The sequence below is a fragment of the Vigna umbellata genome, chromosome 8 (assembly GCF_029865625.1).
Source record: "Vigna umbellata cultivar VRB3 chromosome 8, Vumbellata_1.0, whole genome shotgun sequence".
NCBI lineage: Eukaryota > Viridiplantae > Streptophyta > Magnoliopsida > Fabales > Fabaceae > Vigna > Vigna umbellata.
Genome location: NC_142172.1, coordinates 26,795,635 through 26,817,297, shown reverse-complemented (window position 1 = coordinate 26,817,297; position 21,663 = coordinate 26,795,635). Strand labels below are relative to the sequence as shown.

The 21,663-nt window shown below is 40.7% G+C and overlaps 2 protein-coding genes across 3 annotated transcripts; one reads left to right on the top strand and one right to left on the bottom strand.

Moving 5' to 3' along the window:
* The first annotated feature begins 12,601 nt into the window (after window positions 1–12,601).
* On the top strand, window positions 12,602–15,470 carry RANGAP1 (RAN GTPase activating protein 1). 2 transcript variants are annotated; one of them, XM_047296339.2, is made up of 3 exons: window positions 12,602–12,752; window positions 12,828–12,976; window positions 13,640–15,470. In XM_047296339.2, the coding sequence occupies exon 3, from the start codon at window positions 13,651–13,653 to the stop codon at window positions 15,247–15,249; it is 1,599 nt and encodes a 532-aa protein (XP_047152295.1). In that variant the 5' UTR covers window positions 12,602–12,752; window positions 12,828–12,976; window positions 13,640–13,650; the 3' UTR covers window positions 15,250–15,470. The 2 variants fall into 2 exon arrangements, with proteins under 2 accessions (XP_047152295.1, XP_087954009.1); XM_088097883.1 differs by lacking the exon at window positions 12,828–12,976 and having other exon boundaries at window positions 12,609–12,752.
* A 3,989-nt stretch (window positions 15,471–19,459) lies between these two features.
* Window positions 19,460–21,484, bottom strand: CSP41A (chloroplast stem-loop binding protein of 41 kDa). Its single transcript, XM_047296340.2, has 6 exons — window positions 21,002–21,484; window positions 20,735–20,856; window positions 20,549–20,651; window positions 20,309–20,447; window positions 19,938–20,215; window positions 19,460–19,739 (listed from the first exon to the last, which is right to left on the bottom strand). Exons 1-6 carry the CDS (start codon window positions 21,386–21,388, stop codon window positions 19,557–19,559), a joined length of 1,212 nt encoding a protein of 403 aa, XP_047152296.1. The 5' UTR covers window positions 21,389–21,484; the 3' UTR covers window positions 19,460–19,556.
* Between the last annotated feature and the right edge of the window lie 179 nt (window positions 21,485–21,663).

Below are 21,663 nucleotides of genomic sequence, written 5' to 3'. Positions count from 1 at the left end.
CCACAACTAGAAACCCTGCATCGAATTGCTTCTGTACCTCCTCCTTGATCTTCAAGGACATTTCCGGTTTCATTCTTCTTAGCTTTTGCTTTACCGGTGGGCATTCCGGCTTGAGTGGGAGCTTGTGTTGTACAGTATCTGTATCGAGGCCTGGCATGTCATTGTAAGACCAAGCAAACACATCCCTGAACTCCCTCAATAAGACACGCAATTTTTCTTTCACTTATGCTTTCATGGCTGTACCGATCTTCACCTCCTTTACCTCATCCTCATTCCCTAAATTGAGTACTTCAACATATTCCTGGTGAGGTTTCATCTCCTTACACTCTTGTTCCACTAGTCTCAATAGTTCAGGAGGGGGTTCCGGGTCATCATCACAATCATCTTCCGTATTATTGACAGGGCGCCCAAAATCAGGAATATCGACATAATTACTTTCAAAACATTCATTGTCATATCTGCATTATTTGAGTTTATGAAAAGGAAATAAATAAACGGAAAAACGACGAGGAATGCAAAATGATGATAAAACACAAACAAACACCTTTGATTATCGCGCTGAGCATAACAAACTAAAAGCGTCAACCCGTAAGTCATAAATCCTAAAGCCCCGGGTAAAGCTATAGGATTAATTAAAGTTATTACATCTTATTCAAATTAAGCATCACGGGCAAATCCAGCATCTTCCAGTTGTCGAGTCGTGTATCCGGGGAGCAGGCCCACACGAAACTGGAGCCTTCCGATCCATCTTCATCTCCCACAGCTGCTATGTGGCCAGCGTTAACCCAACCAGCACTGCGAAAGCTCTCCTTGAGGTCACAGATACGAATTCTTCCCACTTTGGGCTCCCGTCTTTCCATCCGAGCCAGACTGCGCTCTCTCCTTTCTTCTATCAGCCTTCTCCTATCCTCCTTGGTGGGCTTGTATCCCAGGCCATACCTATTCTTGTTCTCGACGACCTCCAGAGGGAATGCTTGCCCCTGTCCATACCTACCCAAACCTTTCCCATGCATATAACCTTCTTTTAGCATGACTTTGGCCATCATGATAGAAGCACGCGACAGATGCGGGTTGACCGGGAATGGCTCCACATAGGTGTTTCCCACGATCTCCAGAGATTGGAAAGTTGTCTTGAGAGCTTCCTCGGCTGCTTCAATATAACAGGAGGATGATGGTCCGCTCACCAGGAAATCCTCCTCTCCTGCCACTATCACCAGCTTGTCTCCCATAACATACTTCAACTTTTGGTGTAGTGTAGAAGGCACAACCCCTGCAGAATGGATCCATGGGCGACCCAACAGACAACTATAGGCCGGGAGGATGTCCATGACTTGGAATGTCACTTGAAAAACACACGGACCGACTTGGACTGGTAGTTCTACCTCTCCCATCACTTCCCTCTTACTACCATCAAAGGCTCTCACAATCATAGAACTTGGCTTCATATGCGTTCCGTCACTGGGTAGCTTCTCCAAGGTTGCTTTTGGCATGACGTTCAGGGAGGATCCATTATCCACTAAGACACGTGCTATCACATGATCCAGGCATTTCACAGAGACATGAAGGGCTTTGTTATGACCTCTCCCCTCAACAGGTATCTCTTCATCAGTGAAGGTGAGGTAACTATTAGCAACGATGTTGCCAACAATGCCCTCGAACTTGTTCAGAGAAATATCTTGCTCCACATGAGCCTCACTGAGTATCTTCATCAACAACTTTCGGTGGGAGGCAGAGTGCATGAGTAATTCTAGCAAGGAGATCCGGGCAGGCATGCGATTCAACTGTTCCACCACTTTGTACTCACTCTGTTGTATGAACTTTAGGAATTCACCAACTTCTTCTTCAGATATTTCCCTCTTCTCCTCTTTGTCGGGGGTCTCCTCGGCCTCCACGTTCTTCCCCCTCAAGAACTCATTTGCTTTTGCAGCCATTGTCGCTTCCCTATCATTGGTTCTTTCTCTCGCCAATTCTGGTGGTGTAAAGATTCGACCACTTCCGGTCATTCCACCAATGCCTGATATGTTTTCCTCAGTCGGATTTGCATATTCTCCCTCATCTAATGCAGTTGCCCCATATCTCCATGGGACGGCTTTCTCGTTCTTATAAGGGAAAGGAGTTGGCACTCGGATGACAACAGACGGATTTCCTTCAGTTACCAGTGCAGGGGTGGTCCTAGTAAAATGGATCACCAAAGGTTCGGGTAGAGTCACATCAGATTCTCCACCAATTTGTGCAAATACTTCTTCCTCTCTGACCTTGCGGCACACTTGCATCAGATTTCTATCAAGTAAGTCTTGTAGAAAAATCTTGAATTCCATACATTCCTCAATAGAGTGCCCGGCCTCCGGATGGAGTGCGCACGCTATACCCAGATCATAATCGCCCTTCACTAGGCCCTTCTTCAACAAAGCTTCAAAGATAAACCTCCTAGAACTTCGGATTTCGCCCACATCTCTTATCAGATCATGGTTTCCAACCTCGACAGCGTTCGTCGAGGAACTCCCGTGCTCGGACAATGGATTAGTATCGACGCTGGGCTGGTCCTCTTGAAACTTTAACCAACCCGAATCTATCAGAGCCTGAACTTTGTATTTGAGAGCCATACATCCTTCGGTCGAGTGGCCAACGCCTCCTGCATGATAACTACACCTGGCATTTGCGTCATAACCCCTAGGGTACGGCGGCTGTACAGGCTTCATCGGGCAAATGGTGACCAGACCCTTTTTGACTAGGTTAGGTAACAATTCAGTGTAGGTCATAGGGATTGGGGTGAACCTAACAAATTGATTTCCCCTTGGGTTGTTGTTGTGTCCCACATTCAGATTTGGGCCCATGTTTGCGGCCGGTCTTGAAGCTTCGGTTGGGATACGCTCCGGTGGATAATACGCTTGTTGTTGTTGAGGCCTAGCTTGGTGAGCAAACGTGGTGTTAGCAGCATAAGGAGGTGGGTTTAAGTATGGTCGATAATTAGGATCGGGAGCTCGTCCTCTCCACACAGGCATTACCGACGCAGCATGTACCTCCCCCTCTTTTTTCTTCCCCTGATTGAAGCTAGGCTTTTTGTAGTTTGTAGCTGCAGGTGGGCCATATGCTATCTTCCCGTTTTTCAATCCAATTTCTATCCTCTCACCAATGATGATGGTGTCAGCAAAATTGACAGATATATTCCCAACCATATGCTCATAAAATGGCGGCTAGAGTGTGTTTACGAACATCGACACCATCTCCTTATCAAACAACGGCGGCTCAACTTGCGCAGCCAACTCTCTCCATCGTTGGGCGTACTCTTTGAAAGTTTCATTGTCCTTTTTTGTCATATTCTGTAGCTGCAGACGGTCCGGAGCAACATGAGTATTGTATACATATTGTTTTACGAAGGCGTCAACTAGATCCACCCAACAACGAATTCGGTATGGCTCCAGGTGGGTGTACCAGTTCAATGCCACCCCAGCCAAACTTTCCTAGAAAACGTGGATGAGTAGCTGCTCATCATGAGCATACGCAACCATCTTTCTGCAGTACATGGTCACATGGCTTTTAGGGCAAGTGTTACCCCTATATTTTTCAAACTCCGGCGCCTTGAACTTAGGCGGGATTTTCAAGCCCGGAACCAAACTCAATCTGGCCGCATCTCCAAACCCGTAGCTCTCAACTCCCTCAACGGCTCTCAACCTCGCCTCCAGACTTTCCAACCTACCCGTAGCTCCAACGAGGCTACCGAATCCCCCAACCATCGTGGCGTGCGGTGCAGCTTCGGCTGAAGAATCCTCCCTAGCAACCACATGCGGTACTGGGGTCACCCGAATTCCATCAGTTGTGTTGGTCTCATTCATTCCCGTGCCCACCATGGGAGCCGACACTAAGACAGGTCCCTAAGTGCCGATTGGTGGTATATTGACAGTCGCGGGGAACGAGAATGAAGCGTGCTCAGCTTTTGAGTACTCTCCTACAGGAGGAGCGTAACCCGGAGGTAAACCATATAGTGGGAAAGGAACAGATTGGCTCGCAGCGTTGAACATTGGGGGATAAGGGTGAGCATTCCCCCCAACATGCGCAGATGAAGACTCTCCAGTAGTCTTCATGGATTCAAGCGTCGCCAAGATCTGGCCGATCTGGTCCTTCAACTGGCCAACATCCATTTTGAGAGACTCCTGTGACTCCTCCCAGCTTGCCATGGCTTTTGAATTTGCTCGGGTCCGGTAGGGATGTCGTGGAAATTTGGTCGTCGTTTTTCTCACGCGTACTGCTTTATTATTTTAATTAATTAGATGGAAATGAAACATGCTGAACAAAAGAAAAGATGATGCATGCTAGTAATAGGGGGAAATCACAAGATTGTAATGACATCACTGATGGAAATTAACACAAGCAGATGCTAAACAACATCCCACACCTTTGATTTAAAGGGAAACAAGTTCATTACATTTCTTAAAGGAAACAAATCATAAAGATCTCTAAAAACATCAATTCCTAGTCCGAGTGATGAGGGATTTCATCTCGTCTATCAACCGTTTACAGTGATTAATAAAAAGCTCTATTTCTACTGGTGGGCTATAAAAGTGGGTACTCGCTTCAGCTTCCGACACCATTCTGGGGATGTCTTCAATTGCCCCATTTGCCAAAGCAGCCAACTGAGAGAAGCTTTCCTTCCAATGCTTTACGGTCGTTTCTTGCTCTGCGATGTGCTCTTTCATTTGCTTTATCAAGGCCTGATGTCTTTCTTCAAATTCCATCGACCTCCATCGCTCCTCCTGCTCCTCGATGTAATCCTCCATCTGCTTTAACATGGCTCGATATTCCCCTTCAGCCTCTGCCAGCTTCCAGCGCTCCTGATCCAAATCCGCTTCAAATGATGTAGCCATTTCCTTCATTTGATGCCCCGATTCTCTTACTTGGACTTGCGCTTCCCTTAGTCTTTTTAGGGCTTCCCTTTTATCCCTCTTGGCTTCTTCATAGAGTTGTTTCCATTGTCTGCCCTCTTCTAAAGCCACATTCTTCTCATTCACCCTCATGGATAACTCCTTACTTGCGGCCGCAAGATCCTGTTTTACTCGGAATGTATAATCTCTCTCTGCCTTCTAGCTTTTGACAATGTTTTCATAAGCCCGTGACTTTTCTTCGTTATCATTCCTCATATCCACAAAATCATTGCGAGCCTTCTGTAAGTCATTTTCCAACCTAGCATTCCTCACCCTCAATCTCTCCACCTCAGCCTTCAGCTGTTTCACCTCTTCACTTTCTGGGGCTTGGGATGTTCCTTCATTCGCCGATTGATCATTGATGGGCTTGAAAGGCAACTTGACTTCTCTTACCCTCTCCAGAATCCAGGTATGATAACTAACCCTGCTATCAATCACTCCACTCCTCAGGTCCTTCTCTGCTCGCACCACATTTTCCCAGGCACTTCTGACTCTCCTCAACATTTCAGTACAATGTCCGTCCTCATAGTAGATGAAGAAGGCTGTGAGATAATCTGGTGAAGGCGCTCCCTTCATAGGATATCCGAACTGTCTTTGGACCAAAACAGGGTTGTAGTTAATACAATACCTAGCGCCTATGAGAGGTATGTTAGGGAAGTTGCCACAATGTTGGATAGATGGTTTAGTCTCAAGCCAAGGAAGGCGCCATTTTACGTTTCCTTCTCTCAAACCGGCAAAGAAAAGAGCCCACCCATTACCTCCTTGATGCGACAGATTCTCAGGTGAACTTCTAACATCGATTACCCCCTTAAATACTCGTGCCGTCATCCACGCATATAACGCCGACAAACAACAAAGAATCCTCTTCCCTTTTCTCTCATGGCAAAAACTCATAGTCCCATACACATCTGCGAGGACTGCTCTTACGGGGTTTTCTGATCTCGTCTTTTTTGCCACGAAGACATCAATAACAGTGTAATCTACAAAGTCTTCCAGCTTGGGAAACAGGACAATGCCAAACACAGTGAGGGCTAGTACATCCATGAAGGTCTCCCATTCTTCCCTATCGCCCAGGTCGTGCAAATATTGTTCAAGGTAACCTTGTGTCAGCCCCTGCATTTGATGTCTCGTTATCAACCGGTTCTCCAATTCATTGGGCTGTAATTTCATTATAGCAGCAAGGGTAGAAACAGAGGCATGATGCTCCAAGTGCTGATATGGCCTGGTACCCTCTAATGGCAAGCCCAGAATATGCTCAAATTCTTCTACAGTTGGCGCCAGCTAGAAGTCCTGGAAGGTAAAACATCTCAGTGGAGGATCATAATACTGAGCTAGAGCTGTAATAGCGGGCAACTGTACTTTCACCTCCATTAAACTCAACAAATTCCCATATTTCCTCCCGAAGGCTTCTCTCTGTATGGTCTTGAGTCTTCGGCCTAAATTTATCAACCCGGTCAAATTTTCAACATGTGTCCTTAGGCTAGACTTCTTTCTTAAAATGGCGGAGTTGGTATGCAGTGTAGCATCAGATCTGGTGTCAACATCCATCTCGTGTGAAGTCAAGTGTATACCTGTGATTTCCCCTAAAACCAACATGTTACTAAATGATGCATGAATGTGATGCATGATAATAAAACAACACGATGAATCAAATGCATGCATGGCATGAAAATGCAATAACATAATTTTCGAAAGAGAACGAACAACGTGAGGATTACAAGAATACACATTTCTCCCTTCGTGCCCTAATAAAGGTTCAATGGCTTGGATCCGAGGTCAAGTATATGCAATTTCACAAGGATGGTCTCCTGAACCTAGAGGTCAATGGTCACTAGAGCTATGGCCCCCTTCATAGCATCTCCAACACAGTCGAGTAATCAACTAGATGAGGAGACACAAGTGAAGATAACAGACTCTAGCTGGAGTTCTCACGATAGCCAGACAGGAAGTACATCCCAGAGTGACACCGCTACACAACTCCTCTAATTCTAAGTTACGCTCAGACTCGGGTATAGGGCCCCACTCATGATATGCACAAAGTGTGTGTGTGAAGGGAGAATGCAATGCATACCCAAACCCTCACCTGCAAAACAACCAGAAAAATTCCCAGGCAGATATAAACATGTTTTCTACCCTAGGGTTCCATATTTAACAATTCACATGCAGTTATTCCAACTATCAAACACAGATAAAGAAAAAAAAACAGGAGAAGAAAAACACAAAGAAAAATCATGTCAAATTCGCGCATCTAATTAAATGGCCTGACTCTCGCGTTCCCCAACGGAGTCGCCATCTGTCGCAACCGGAATCGCGACGGGACGACGATCCAAAAAAGAAATTAAATTTCGAAAAAGAGAATTTGGGGTCGCCACCATAGTTTATTCTGGAAAACTACGGAAAAACCATAAAACGATAAAGCACGGTCCACGAAAACCAAAGATTGGGTTCGAGAGTCGGTTACGCGTGGGGAAGGTGTTAGCACCCCACAACGCCTGCCCTAAGGCAGTACCTTTAACTAAATGCACGAATATGAGGTGGTTTTCAAAATGTTTAACTATCCCCTAAAATAAAATTCTAAATAAACAAAACATATTTTTTAGTTTTTTGGGCCCGACAAGGATTGACCTTGCTCCTACGTATTCTCATTCAAAATGAGAAATCAGGGTTACGTAGTTCTTTTTGAAAATGCTTGAGAGATTTGTTTGAGAAATTGATTGAAAGATTTGTTTGAGAAATTGATTGAAAATTCGTTTTGAAATGATTTTGGATTTTTGGGAAAGTGAACCTGACAAGGACTAGCCTTGCTCCTACGTATCTCCAATCTTGATGGAGAATCAAGGATCACGTAGTTCTGGGAGAGAAATTGTTTGTTGTTTGAAAATGTGGATGTTTATATTTTGGTATTTTTACGTGAGAAGGAGAGAAGTTTTTAGCACAAGGACGATGCGAGCGATCACACATGTGCCTAAACTTTAAAAATATATTTTTTGTATTTATTTTTTTATTTATAAAAGAAAGAGAAAAGGTCTTTTAGCACAAGGACGATGCGAGCGATCACACATGCGCTTAACCTTTTGTAAATATTTTTGTTATTATTTGAGAAAAGAAGAAGAAAAAGTTTTAGCACAAGGACAATGCGTGCGATCACACATGTGCCTAAACCTTTTAGAATATTTTTGTTATTATTTGAGAAAAGAAGAAGAAAAGGTTTTAGCACAAGGACGATGCGCGCGATCACACATGTGCCTAAACCTTTTAAAATATTTTTATAATTTTATTTGAGAAAGAAGAAAAGGTTTTTAGCACAAGGACGATGCGAGCGATCACACATGCGCTTAACCTTTTATAACATATTTTTGTAATTTTTATTTAAGAAAGAGAAAAGGTTTTTAGCACAAGGACGATGCGAGCGATCACACATGCGCTTAACCTTTTGTAACGTATTTTTGTAAATTTTATTTTTTATGTGTATATAAGTAAAATTATTATATATATATTTTGAAATAAGTGGATATTTAAAAGAAATAAATAAAGTAATAAAATAAAATAAAATAAAATGAAATAAGATAAATAAAAAGGCAAATAAATAAATAAATAATAATAAAAAAAACAACAAAATGGGGTGCCAAAATAAAGATAAAATAAAAAATAAAAGAAAAGGGTGTCGAACGGTCAGTCGAAAAGCTTGGTTAACGAGCGGTCCGTGGAAGAGAGCGGAGGCTATCGTGCGGACGTTGGGGAGAAGGCTGAGGCTGCCAAACGGTCGGTCGAAAAAGTTTGGATAACGAGCGCTCGTCAGGGAGAAGGCTGAGCGAACGGTCGAAAAGGCTTAGTTATTGAGCGCTCTTTGGGGAGAAGGTTGAACGGCCAGGGCTTAAAGCTTAAGGTTAGCGAGCGGTCGTGCGAGCGCTCGTTGGTGAGAAGTTTGAACGGTCAGTCGAGAAAGGCTTAAGGTTAACGAGCGCTCGTTCGTTTGGATAACGAGCGCTCGTTGGTGAGAAGGTTGAATGGTCAGTCGAGAAAGGCTTAAGGTTAACAAGCGCTCATTCGAGCGCTTGTTGGTGAGAGGGTTGAATGGTCAGGCGAGAAAGGCTTAAGGTTAATGAGCGCTCGTTTGTTTGGATAACGAGCGCTCGTTTGTGAGAAGGTTGAATGGTCAGTCGAGAAAGACTTAAGGTTAATAAGCGCTCGTTCGAGCGCTCGTTGGTGAGAGGGTTGAATGGTCAGTCGAGCGCTCGTTCGTTTGGATAACGAGCGCTCGTTCGTTTGGATAACGAGCGCTCGTTTGTGAGAAGGTTGAATGGTCAGTCGAGAAAGGCTTAAGGTTAACAAGCGCTCGTTCGAGCGCTCGTTGGTGAGAGGGTTGAATGGTCAGTCGAGCGCTCGTTCGTTTGGATAACGAGCGCTCGTTCGTTTGGATAACGAGCGCTCGTTCGTTTGGATAACGAGCGCTCGTTGGTGAGAGGGTTGAATGGTCAGTCGAGCGCTCGTTCGTTTGGATAACGAGCGCTCGTTGGTTTACTTCTGGGCTTGGCCCACCGGGATAATTTCTAACCTAGAATTCCCCTAGGGGTTCTGCCTTCCCATTCTCATTCACTCATACTCAGCTTCTCTAGAGACTCAAGGTCTCTTTTCCCCCCGAAGGTTCGCCGCCACTACACTCTGAACTGGCCACCGTGACTGCCTCCAGCCAAAATCGGCCGCCGCGAGTTGCTTCCGGTCTCTCTCCCTCTCTTCTCCTCGTCGCGCACGACGGAGGAACTCTAGCATCCCTGTGCCATGCCGTCGCTGCCCTCGACAGAGCCACCGCCACCACGGTCGGACCTACCACTACCGGTGGTTATGCCGAAAAATGTTTGGGATTTTAGAAGTTTTGATCTGCTGTTGTGGTGTGCTTTATGGTTTATGTTGTGTGCGTGTGTTTCCCGTTCAAAGATTCAACTCCTTCGGTGGTGATTAGAGATGAGAGAAGGCTTGATGGCTTAGTCCCAATATCTGGTTTGGCTCTTTGGGATTCTTGGTGGTTGGAGTTGAACAGGATGTTGATTTGGCCAGTTTTGAATACATGGGAAATAGGTGAGAAGTATGATAAGAAGGACGGGAATGGAGATTTAATTGAGATGAAGATGGTGGAAGGATGTTGGTAGTAGCCGTGGGCGTGAGCTATTGAAGATGGCTGTGACAGTGAGTGAACATGGATGACGGGTTGGAGACAATGGAGTATGGCCAGAGGTGTTGAAGATGAAGGGAGGCTTGAAAGCTTAGTTCCCTGGTCTGTGAAAATTGGTAGTGGAAGGAAAAGGTGGCCGGAAGGGTGTGAGTTTTGTAGTGACGGGGAAGCCAGTGCCCCCCCTTGGCCTTGGTCACCATGTGTTCCAGATGAAAGAGGAGTAAGATGAAGATATGAAGTGAGGTGGTATAAGAATGACGATGATATTCGGTAACAATGGACATATACAAATATCCACAACACTAGGAATGTATCCAACAAGAATCATATGCAAACATAGCTACAACATAACAGAGATATGTTGAAGGGCAAGCAACCAACTCACAAAAAACATGGAGTGCAAGACATCACTTACCTCTTGAAGATCCGTTTGCTATTGCCAACCTTGTATCTCTAGTGGGTCTCTCCCTTTCCTTTGGCTGGCTGGCTTCCCCCTTCTCCTTCTTGTGAATGATGTCCCTTCCTTCTTTTCAGGTGCCAATGGTGAAGGTCCGAGAGACCGTGTGTGAAAATTCTCTTTTCTTTTCTCTCCAAAACCAGAATAATAATCCCCTCCCTCTGCTCTCTCTCCATGTGTTTTTGATCCTTTCTCTGTGCCCCGTATCAAAATCCCCTTGTACCGATCCCGTACATCCCAAAACGTCTCTGCCATCCCAAAACGTCTCTGCCACACCCGCGCACTCTGCAGAAACGATTTCCTGCCCCCCTTCCCGCACACACACTGTTTCCCTTTTTTTTTTCTAAAGACAAAAACGCCCCCTTTTCTTAATTCTTTTCTTTTCTTTTTTTAATAAACTAAAAAGGTAAAAACTAAAAAAACAAAAACTAAAGACACAAATAAACTAATAAGAAAATAAATAAATAAATAAATAGAAAATAAAAAAAAACGAAAATAATAAAATAAAAATAAAAATAAAAATAAAAATAAAAAAGGGTAAATAATAAAACAAAGGAGAACAGTCTACGGTAAAGCTAAAAAACCAATCCGGACGAAATTCGATATTGACACGACGATGAATTTTGACGGTGATGGGTTTCTTTGTTTGGAGGATTTGGTGAAGATGATGAAAGGAGTGGAAGATGGAAGGAAGGAGACGGAGGGAGAAAAGTTGGGAAAGATTGACTGAGTGTCAGAAAAAAAAATGATGTGGCATTCCACCGTTAGCCACCTCAGCTTCTTTTTAATGCCGTTGGTTTTGGAGGACGAAAAATTAAGGTTTCCTTAAGGAGAATGACCACAATGTAGCTTAGTTTTAAAGAGGGACTAAAAACAAATTCACTTGATAGTTTAGGGATTAAAAACATATTTAACCTTTGTTTTTAAATTTGTCTATTTTTGTAACTGATGGAAGAAGATTCTCCAATATATATGACTCAAGCAAGATGAAGACTTCCAAATTCCAAATGGATTGGTAGTTGCAGAAACTTGATGGTGGTAGGAATATTAGCCACATATGGTGGATTTGATGGGGTGAGATGATAACTGCTCCTCCAAGCTATATTACTCAAGCAAGAGGAGAGACTATGGTGTTGTTTGGATGCTCTCAAGAGAGGTTGAGCCAACTCTTAAGGAAGGGTGACTAGAGGAAACCTAAATGGGGTAATCTAGCCTTGGTGACCTAAGTTGAGTAGTATGACACAAATTTTGTAGCATAACAATACTCAATCAAATGTGAATTTACATAAGGGGAAACACCTCTATTTATAGGCTTAAGGTATCTCTAAATTATAGAAGCAAACCCTAAATCTTCAATTTGGCTAACTTAGAGACCAAGGTAAAAATCATTTCCATTAGGAGGAGGACATGTGACCATTAATATATGAGAATCCTCTCCATTCCTAGAATAACACATGGTCACTGCCTATGGAAATTCCTCTCCATTAAGAGCATAACACATGGCAAGAACATGTGTCTCAAAAAATGATAACTTCGAGACCATTCTAGCCAAGGGTCCATAAGCTTCTAGAAGGTTTGCTTCCAAGTTAGGATTTTTACCCTAGATTCATGTGTCTTTTGGGCCCATCTTTTATAGGTCTAAAACCTTACACTATAATCCGAAACCTAAATAAAAAGTCAAAAAGAAACTCTAAACTACTTGGTTATTTTACAAAATCTAAAATAAATTTATTTATGAACTCACTAATTGTCCATGGTTATTTTACAAAATCTAAAATAAATTTATTTATGAACTCACTGATTGTCCATGATAATGAATTCGCTTTTTAACACAGGACTGTACCTCTTCTATATTTGGTCATTGTTAAATATATGTAATTGGAAATGATTACATTAAATTTACCTAAACATGTAAAAAGACCATAGTTTTGTGAAGATGAAAAAGTATAGGCTTTAATATATTTTATTGATGAAATAAAATGGATAATATATTTTATGAGAATGAAAAAAAGAGTGCGGAAAGAAATGGCCTGAAAATAAACAGAGGGTAGGATAGTCATTGGAGGAAATAAAGTGGAGAAAGGAAGCGGAAAATCCACGCTTGGGGTTTTTCAATTTAATTGGCCTATTTTAGAAAAGTAGGGTTGGAATGATTATGGTTTTCATTTCCCATCATTTCCCTCCAGTTTTTCACATGCCGCTTCAGGTATATGTATATTTTTTTAATGGAAATTTTTTGAGGCTGCATTAATTTAATTTTTATTTTTCCCCGCTCCACCAGATTCCAGTACCACCTTTAAAGCCTCTATCCACCAATTTCTGTCAAATCAAATTTCCGGACAAAATCCGCAAAACCTCTCCCTCTCTGCTCTCTGCTCCACACTCTTTCTAGGGTTTCTCTGTTTCCCTTCGCGATTGCTTTCTCCCCAGGTTCACATTCCCTTCGTTTCCTCCTTTATCTCTATGCACTGTTTCTTCTGGATGCGCTTGTTGTAATATTTTTCTCGGGTTTTATGGTTTTTCCCAATTTTTATTTTGACTTTCGTTCCGGCCTGATACCGTTTTTGCTGTGCTTGGTTACTTGTACATTCTAAACCCTAAACGAAACGAAATGTCCTGATTCGTGGATTTCTCCCCGAACTCGATCTTCGTAATTTCGTTTGCTGCCAATTAGCATATTCGAATGTTTACTATAGATGTCGAAACAGCATTTATCTTTGAAACACTGGATCCATACATTTTTAGGCCCCTGCTATGTCCCTTTTGTTTTATGCGCAAGGTCGTTTTTTATTTTATTTTATTTTATACCTAGTCGTTGACTTTAGCAAATACTTACCAGCATTTAGGTTTTTTTTTTTTAACTTTTTGTGACAATAACTGAATTTTGCAACAGATGTTACACTATTCATATTATGATTGTTTGATTTAAATTTTACAGGGTAGTATTTTTTATTGATATTATTATTATTATTAGTGTTTTAAATTCAGGATTTTCCGTGAGCAGTTTTTGTCTTCTCTTTATTTTTATGGTTGCAATGAAATATTTGGTTTTTGATAGAAACACTTAAAATTTGCTGTCACGCATGTTCCCAGGTTGTCTTGCTATGGATTCTTCTGCGCAGACACACCAACATCGTCCCCTCGCGATCAAATTATGGCCACCTAGCCAGAGTACTAGGCTTATGCTTGTAGAGCGGATGACCAAGAACCTGACAACTCCTTCAATTTTCTCTAGGAAGTACGGACTTCTTAGCAAAGAAGAGGCTGAGGAGGATGCCAAGCAGATTGAGGATGACGCTTTTGCCACTGCAACCCAACATTTTGAGAAGGAGCCTGATGGTGATGGGAGTTCTGCTGTTCAAATTTATGCAAAGGAGTCAAGTAAGCTTATGTTGGAAGTTTTGAAAAGAGGGCCAAGAGTGAAGGAGGACGGAGAATTAACATCTGGCAAGGCTGGTGCGACTGCTGAAACTGTTTTTGACATATCTGGCGGTCGTAGAGCCTTTATTGAGGGAAAGGAAGCAGCAGAACTTTTGGAACCGTTGAGGGGACCAAACTCTTATACCAAGTTAATTTTTAGCAATAGAAGTTTTGGCTTGGATGCTGCCCGTATTGCTGAACCCATCCTAATATCAATCAAGGATCAATTGAAAGAGGTAGACCTTTCAGATTTTATTGCTGGAAGAAGCGAAGCAGAAGCTCTTGAAGTGATGTCTATATTTTCTTCTGCACTGGAAGGCTGTGCTTTGAGGTATCTGAACCTGTCAAATAATGCCATGGGTGAGAAGGGGGTCAGAGCTTTTCGGTCTCTCCTCAAATCGCAAATTAATTTAGAGGAGCTTTATTTGATGAATGATGGTATATCAGAAGAAGCTGCAAAAGCAGTTTCTGAATTTCTTCCTTCAACTGAGAAGCTCAGGGTTCTTCATTTCCATAATAATATGACTGGGGATGAAGGTGCAATTGCTATTGGTGAAATAGTGAAACATTCCCCAGCTTTGGAAGATTTTCGGTGCTCATCTACCAGAGTAGGCTCTGATGGTGGAGTTGCCCTTGCTGAAGCACTTGGGGTTTGTAAGCATTTGAGGAAGCTTGACTTGCGAGACAATATATTTGGGACAGAGGCTGGGGTTGCTCTAAGTAAAGTTATACCTGCATATACTGATCTTACAGAGATATACCTGAGTTATTTGAACTTGGAGGATGATGGTGCAGAATCCATCGCTAACGCCCTCAAGGAATCTGCACCATCACTGGAAATTTTGGATTTGGCTGGGAATGACATTACTGCAAAAGGTGCTGCCTCTGTGGCTGCCTGTATATCATCAAAACAATTCCTCACTAAGATTAATTTATCTGAGAATGAACTGAAGGATGAAGGTGTAGCTTTGATCAGCAAGGCACTGGAAGTAGGGCGCCAATTAATTGAAGTTGATTTGAGCACAAACTCGATCACATGGTCAGGTGCTAAGCTGGTGGCTGAAGCTGTTGTGGGGAAACAAGGTTTTAAGTTGTTGAACATTAATGCTAATTTCATTTCTGATGAAGGGATTGTTGAGTTGAAAAATATATTTAAAAACTCACCTGATATGCTGGGTCCTTTGGATGAGAATGATCCTGAAGGAGAAGACAGTGATGAGAAGGCTGAAGAAGATGGCGAACATGATGAATTGGAATCAAAATTGAAGGGCCTTGGAATTTAGAAAGATTTATAGGAGCAAACATTCGGATTTTACTTGAGATTAATTTGTAGGCCAATTAATATTTTCTACAGACGTACTTGTTTCAGGCACAATAGCTAGCTGTAATCTTTGTATTTTAGATATTCTATTCCATGACTCGACTTTTAGAAGTTTACCGATATATATACTCTTAATATATCTGGCAAAACAAGAAATGGGAATAGCTGCAGAAATTTTTTGGCTCTGCTGTGCTTGCAAATTATTTTAGCAATTGCTGGTATACACATTATTTGAATAGCCTCTTTGCTGGTCGTGTCTCGTGTGCTATAAACAACATCCAATTGCAAGCACTGTATCTAAAGTTATTAGCATAAAGTTCCGCCATTAACCTGAATGCAGTTACAGTCTCGGTGCTTTAGTTGGAAATGTACTGGCGGGCATATATCCATGATTTCTTAGCAATGTTATGTTCACTTTTTCTTTTTGAAATTTATACGCTTTCTAATCAAATCATCACTTTTGAATGATGGGTTGCTACTTGCAAGATCAAGTGCAAGTTGGAATCGAAATGATTATTTGCACACTCTTTAAGGAAATGTCACTCAAGTTACTGTATGAAAGTCATCACGGCAGAAAGTTGCAATATTAATGTTCGTACTTATAAAACTAAAATATTGACGGTTGTGATAGGATTTGAAGATGAATTTGAGAAAAAAAGAAAAAAGAAAGGGTGAATATGAGATTAATTAGAAAAGGATAGAATGATTTGTAAGGAAAGTTTGCTCATGAATGATAAAATGAATATGATAGATTAAAAATATATGATAGAGTAAACAAATATTATTATTGATTATATTAAATTATTATTATTTTATCTTTGATGTAAAATGTTGTCGGACCTCGTTAAACGTACCCAAAATTCTCCTGTCAGAATCATTAAAACGCATCAAAAACCTCTCTGAACAGACGTCAGATGTCAAGCAACGAGGATCAGAAATCAGATAGTGGGATGCAAGTGTCAGTAGAAGAGCGGACGCTCGTTTTGACGTGGGAAGAAAATGATTTTCTGAAACTTCCGTCCCACTCTCTTCTGCATGGACCCTTCTTCCCAAACTCTGAACTTCTCCATTTCTCCTCCTTCTCTCTAAAAGTTCTTCCTTCTCTCTACCAAAACTCACCAATTCTTTACTCCGATCTCCGTTCAGGCACCGTAGGAGCACTCCCGGCGTCCTAAGCTTCATTATGAACGGAACAGTTTCGAGTTCTGATCTGGTAAGTCTTTTTCTCCTTAAGTCGTTCGTTCCCTGGCACATGCAAACCAACTCCTGGTTGCATGAGTTCATAGTATCTTTCTGAGTTAGTTTGTTTGTCGTTTGTTTTGGTTTGAAGAGTTGATTGAACGTCGAGGGTAGAAGAATTTTAGTCAGACAAACCGCATCCTGTATCTTGTACGCTCGTTCACACTAGAGGTAAGGGAAGCTTATTTAATTTAATTTGTATGATTATGTAATGCATGCGCGTTCGTTGGATTGACTGAATGAATATATTGTATGATGATTGAGATGTTTGAACTATATGAAGTATGAAAAATTGATTATGCCATGAATGTGTAAAGTTATGGAGTTACACGTTAAGAAATGATTTTGATTATATATGAATTCTGAATATGAAATTCCCCTAAGATAGTGTACGTACATTACTGAACGGTCTTTGACCGTTCGGTTTTCTAATGAATTTGGTTAGTAGTGGATTCTTTCATTTGGAAAGAATCCTAGCTGAGGTCGAGTGTCTATACTTTGAAATACTGTGCTTGAGCGTTCGGCCAAGCATAGTGCTGTCTTGATACCCTGTTATAAGCTTAAGTATGTACATATATATATATATATATATATATACATACATATATATATACATATACATATATATATATATATACATATATATACATATATATATACATATATATACATATATATATACATATATATACATATATATATACATATATATACATATATATATATATATATATATATACACACACATATATAAGATTGTATATCTTGGCTATTCTTAAATATTACTTCCATAGTAACTTAGCATAATTATCAAACCTCTTTTCTATAAGATTAGTAGCTCCTAATCTTATACCAAGTGTTCGTCCTAAGCTAGTGTTTGGTCTTACACCAGGCACTCGTTCTATCTCCTTAAATAAAATTTTCTAATACTAGCGTTCGTTCAAACCACTAACGTTCGCTCCCTATAGTGTTCAGTCTTTAACTGACATTCGTATTTCTTAATACTAAATCTAAATAATCTAAGTCCTCATAAACGCTCGGTTTATTCATGGGAATTCCTCTACGTATTACTCTTTGAATCTCTTGGAGTGTCTGTGTCTATTGGCTTCGGCCTGGAGCTTAGTGTTGAGTATGGTTTTTCTTTTTAGATGCTTGGTTAAAGTTCTTAAGAGTCAATTCATCTAATTGACTCATTTTGCAAGTTACGTTCGTTCTATTCATTGGTAGGGATATTAGATTGTACTTCGTTTCTTTCTTAAACCGATAGTAAACCTCTTGGTCTAAATTCATTCTGAAATTGGAGGCCTCTCAGTCTCGCTCCAAATTGTTCAGTCTCGTTCTGAGTCAGGGTTGAACGTTCGGTAAATTGTCTCCGAACGGGTTTTTGTGTGAATTGGTTAAGTAAGATGATTATTAAAGAAAGATGAAGAAAATGAGATATGGAAAGGTTGTGGTTTTTGGACGAGCGTTCCGGGGAGGAACGACTCATGCTTGAATATTGAAATTGGTAAAGTATGACTATGGGCATGCTAAGCTGGCTGTTCATCCTGATGTTCCGTGGGTACTCGTCTTCACGTAGAGGAGGGTAGGTCATGTGTGAGAACGGCAGGAGGTCCTAGTCCTTAGGGGTACTTTGGACAGATAGGGCTAACCTCGGGTGGCAGCTGTTGAGGGCATCCTAGTTACTACATCACCCGGGTGCACGAACGCCTATAGCTACACCGATTTCATACAGTCCGGACGGTCAGTCTAGTATTTTAGGCTTTGTATGAACGAACTATGAATTATCTTGTTTGTTTGATTTTTGTGAAAGGTATGTTATGCATGAATTAAATTACATAAGCTTACCCTGTATTCTCTGTTGTGTCTTGTTTTGTACGTCCGTCTTGTCGTTGCAATAATCATCCGTGTGGATGTGAGCAGAAGGAGACGCGCTGCTGGAAGATACGCTGGAAGAAGAAAATTTGGTAGAAGTTGAAGTTAAGACCGAACCATAGGACGTTCGGTCAGTAGAGTAGTTTTTGTAATGAGGCAGTCTTTCACCTCTTTCTCATCTTTGTATGTATGACCGTTCGATATTTGGCTTTTGTAAACCGTTCGGTCAGACTCGTACTTATGTATTGTTTATATATATAGTAACTCTTTCTACAAGGCTGTTCGGCCGAGACCGTATATAAAACTGATCTGATATATTATTAAATGTAATTATTCGATTATATGGTTCATGGCTGTATTTTTGGGATGTTACAAATGTAATATGAATTTAAATATAAACAGTGAAAATTATGTTAAAATGAAATTGAAGTTATTATTTAAAATTAAAAAGAGAGTTAAACTTGAAACAATGAAAGTAAAATTATAAAAGATTTGTAAGAATGAATTTAAATTATGTTTTATTAAATAAAAATTTATATATTCTCATTACAACGTTTTTTAACATTATAACAATAATTAAGTTTTTTTATTAGAATTATTATAAAATTACGTTATTGTATATAAAATTGAATAATTCACAAATTATAGAATCCTATTAAATATTATAAAAATGTACAATAATAAATAATATTATTAATATTTTATAATTAATAATGGAGTCATTAATATGATGATAATAATAATAATAATATAGGCTAAGAAGAAAGAAAAAATGGTTCAACCAAATTACGAACTCCTTTACAACTTGTATGAGGTTTGGGAGTTTATGTACAATATTCAGTTAACTATTAGTCGGACGCTCAACTCTTTATTAGATAAATCAAACCTAGTGGTCAACATTTTGTTAAGTGAAATCAGACCGGACTATTGTAACATTATAAAAACCGAACGATAGAAAATTAATCTCATGATTAGCCATTTTTGAATTGTAATTAGCGACTTGGATTTGCATACTATCAATTAAAGACCAGCCGCGGAAGAGAATACTCCATTCCATATACCCAAAACAAATATAACTCATGATTGAAATTGAGGGACAAAAGATCTTACTACAATCTTTTGATATATGTTTCGTACATGTTGGATATGAATTGATCACACAGACACAGGAACTTTCAATGCCTCTAAAATCTTATCATCTACCTCGAACTTGATTGACTTCTTATCTCTCCCAATCTGTACGTACTCCTGAAACCGTTCTTTTAGGTCTTCTGGGAGGTTCGTAGTTGATTCCCATCCCAATTTACTTTTGGCTGCTCTGGGTTCTGCATAGAAGTGCTGCATAATACACAAACAGGATCTTTAAATGGTTGAAAGAGCATTCTAAATAGGTCTTTGTTGCAAGAATTCATAGCTATGTATTTATGCTGTTAAACAGGCATTCTAAATAGGTATTTTTGTTAGCAATAAATAGGGTGTTTCCATGCATTATGATCAGGTTTAAAGTATATCAGAAGATAAGGTATCAGAAGCTACGTAGGTGCGGAAAGGGAAGGCTTTCTTTGCGTCAACTCCTACGGCTTTTGGATCATAATGAACAATGTTAGCAGGGCGTCCTGCAGCTTGAGCACAGAGTTTGGCGATTCCGTCCAGAGTCACCGCACGGTCACTGACGCAGTTGAAAATGCTACCCTTTGCAGCCTCTGGCTTTTCAACAGCAAGAGTAAGCATCGAGGATAAGTCCCTAGCATGAGATATGTTACTCAGTTGCAACCCCGAGCCAGGAATTGGCACAGGTCTGTCCCGAACAATCCCTGCAATTATGACAGTGCATATTTTTTTTTTTCTTTTTACAAAGAGAAGAGTAGTTGTTGAAACATAGCAGATTTTAAGAAATGTGTTCTTACTGTCAAAAAACCACTCCTCACAGTCTTTGTTGTTGCCAGACCCAATAATGTACTGTGGCCGGAACGCTGCCCAACTTCCAAAAGTTTCTTCAAGGTATTTCTCCACAACAACGTGACCAGCATCAGCTTTAACAACATCCTACTCCACAGTGCATGCTACTTCAATTTTATGCAATTGCATTGCCATAATGGTTTTACAAATACTGATGATGATGACGAATATAAGAATATTCAACATACCCCTTCAACATGTGGAGGTTCATCTGCCGGTTTGTAGATCCCAGCACTACTGATGAACAAGAATTGCTTGACACCTGAACTCTTAGCCCAATCAATCACCGGCCTAAAAGTGAACATGGATGATATTTATGATGCCTAAAAGTCAACCATTGCAGATATGTGAGAACAATAATTAACACAACAAACCTCACGGTCTCAAGATCCTTGCCATTGTTGTCCAAGACCACATCAAACACTTCCCCTCCTACAACACTTCCGACTTCAGAAGGATTTCCCCATACCGTGCGCCCTCCGGCACTCACAATTTCCTGATTGTTTCTCAAATCATACAATTAAATCTTGACTCAGTGATTGGAATTCGCAACATTCATTCAATGCAAGTAGCTAAATCCTTAGAACATGAATAAGTCTAAGACAAGAGAGTTTTATTAAAATTAAGGATCGATCACTAACTGAGAATCTGTTAAAAGGAGTTTTTTTCATCTTGTCTGAGCCTTCTTCACCAACAGTGAGCACGGTGACCGAGTGGCCAGCACCAAGAAGCTCCTTTGCAAAGTAAAAGCCAATAATGGCATGTCCGCCACTGTTGGTATTCACGATGAGCACCTTCTTCTTCTCAACAGAACTGGCACTGACGGTGAAGGCAGAGTGGTTAACAAAGTGTCTAGAAGTTGAAGAAGTGTGTGATAAAAAGGTAGGAGAAATTGATAGAGAGGAGGAGGAGGAGGAAAGGGAGGAGGAGAAGGAAAGGCGCGAAGTAGAAGGGTGTGAAACTGGAAGGAGGTTGGAAGAGGATGCAGAGAAGAGCACAGTGGATGAGGAAGAAGCAGTGGTGGCCATTGCTCGTTAACCTTTCTGACTTTCAGACAGTGAGAACCAGCAGTTTCAGATAAAGCTAACTCACAACCACCATCCTCATTTCTCTCTACCAACATATGTGGATATAAACACTACAAGAATTTAATGTTCACCACCTTTGTAAAATTTCTCATCAAAACGTAAATTAAATTAAAAAATTATGATGTTTTTTTTAATCTTTTGTAAAATGAACCTAAATTAAAATCCATGTTAGTTATAAACTCTGCATGTTGGGATCCGCTATAAATTCTATGGAT

Coding starts and splice junctions, on each gene's coding strand:
- RANGAP1 (XM_047296339.2), top strand. CDS start 13,651: ATGGATTCTTCTGCGCAGACACACCAACATCGTCCCCTCGCGATCAAA.
- CSP41A (XM_047296340.2), bottom strand. CDS start 21,388: ATGGCCACCACTGCTTCTTCCTCATCCACTGTGCTCTTCTCTGCATCC. Junction 20,652..20,734: donor AAGGATCTTGAGACCGTGAG/GTTTGTTGTGTT, acceptor GTTCACTTTTAG/GCCGGTGATTGATTGGGCTA. Junction 20,216..20,308: donor TGAGGAGTGGTTTTTTGACA/GTAAGAACACAT, acceptor TCATAATTGCAG/GGATTGTTCGGGACAGACCT.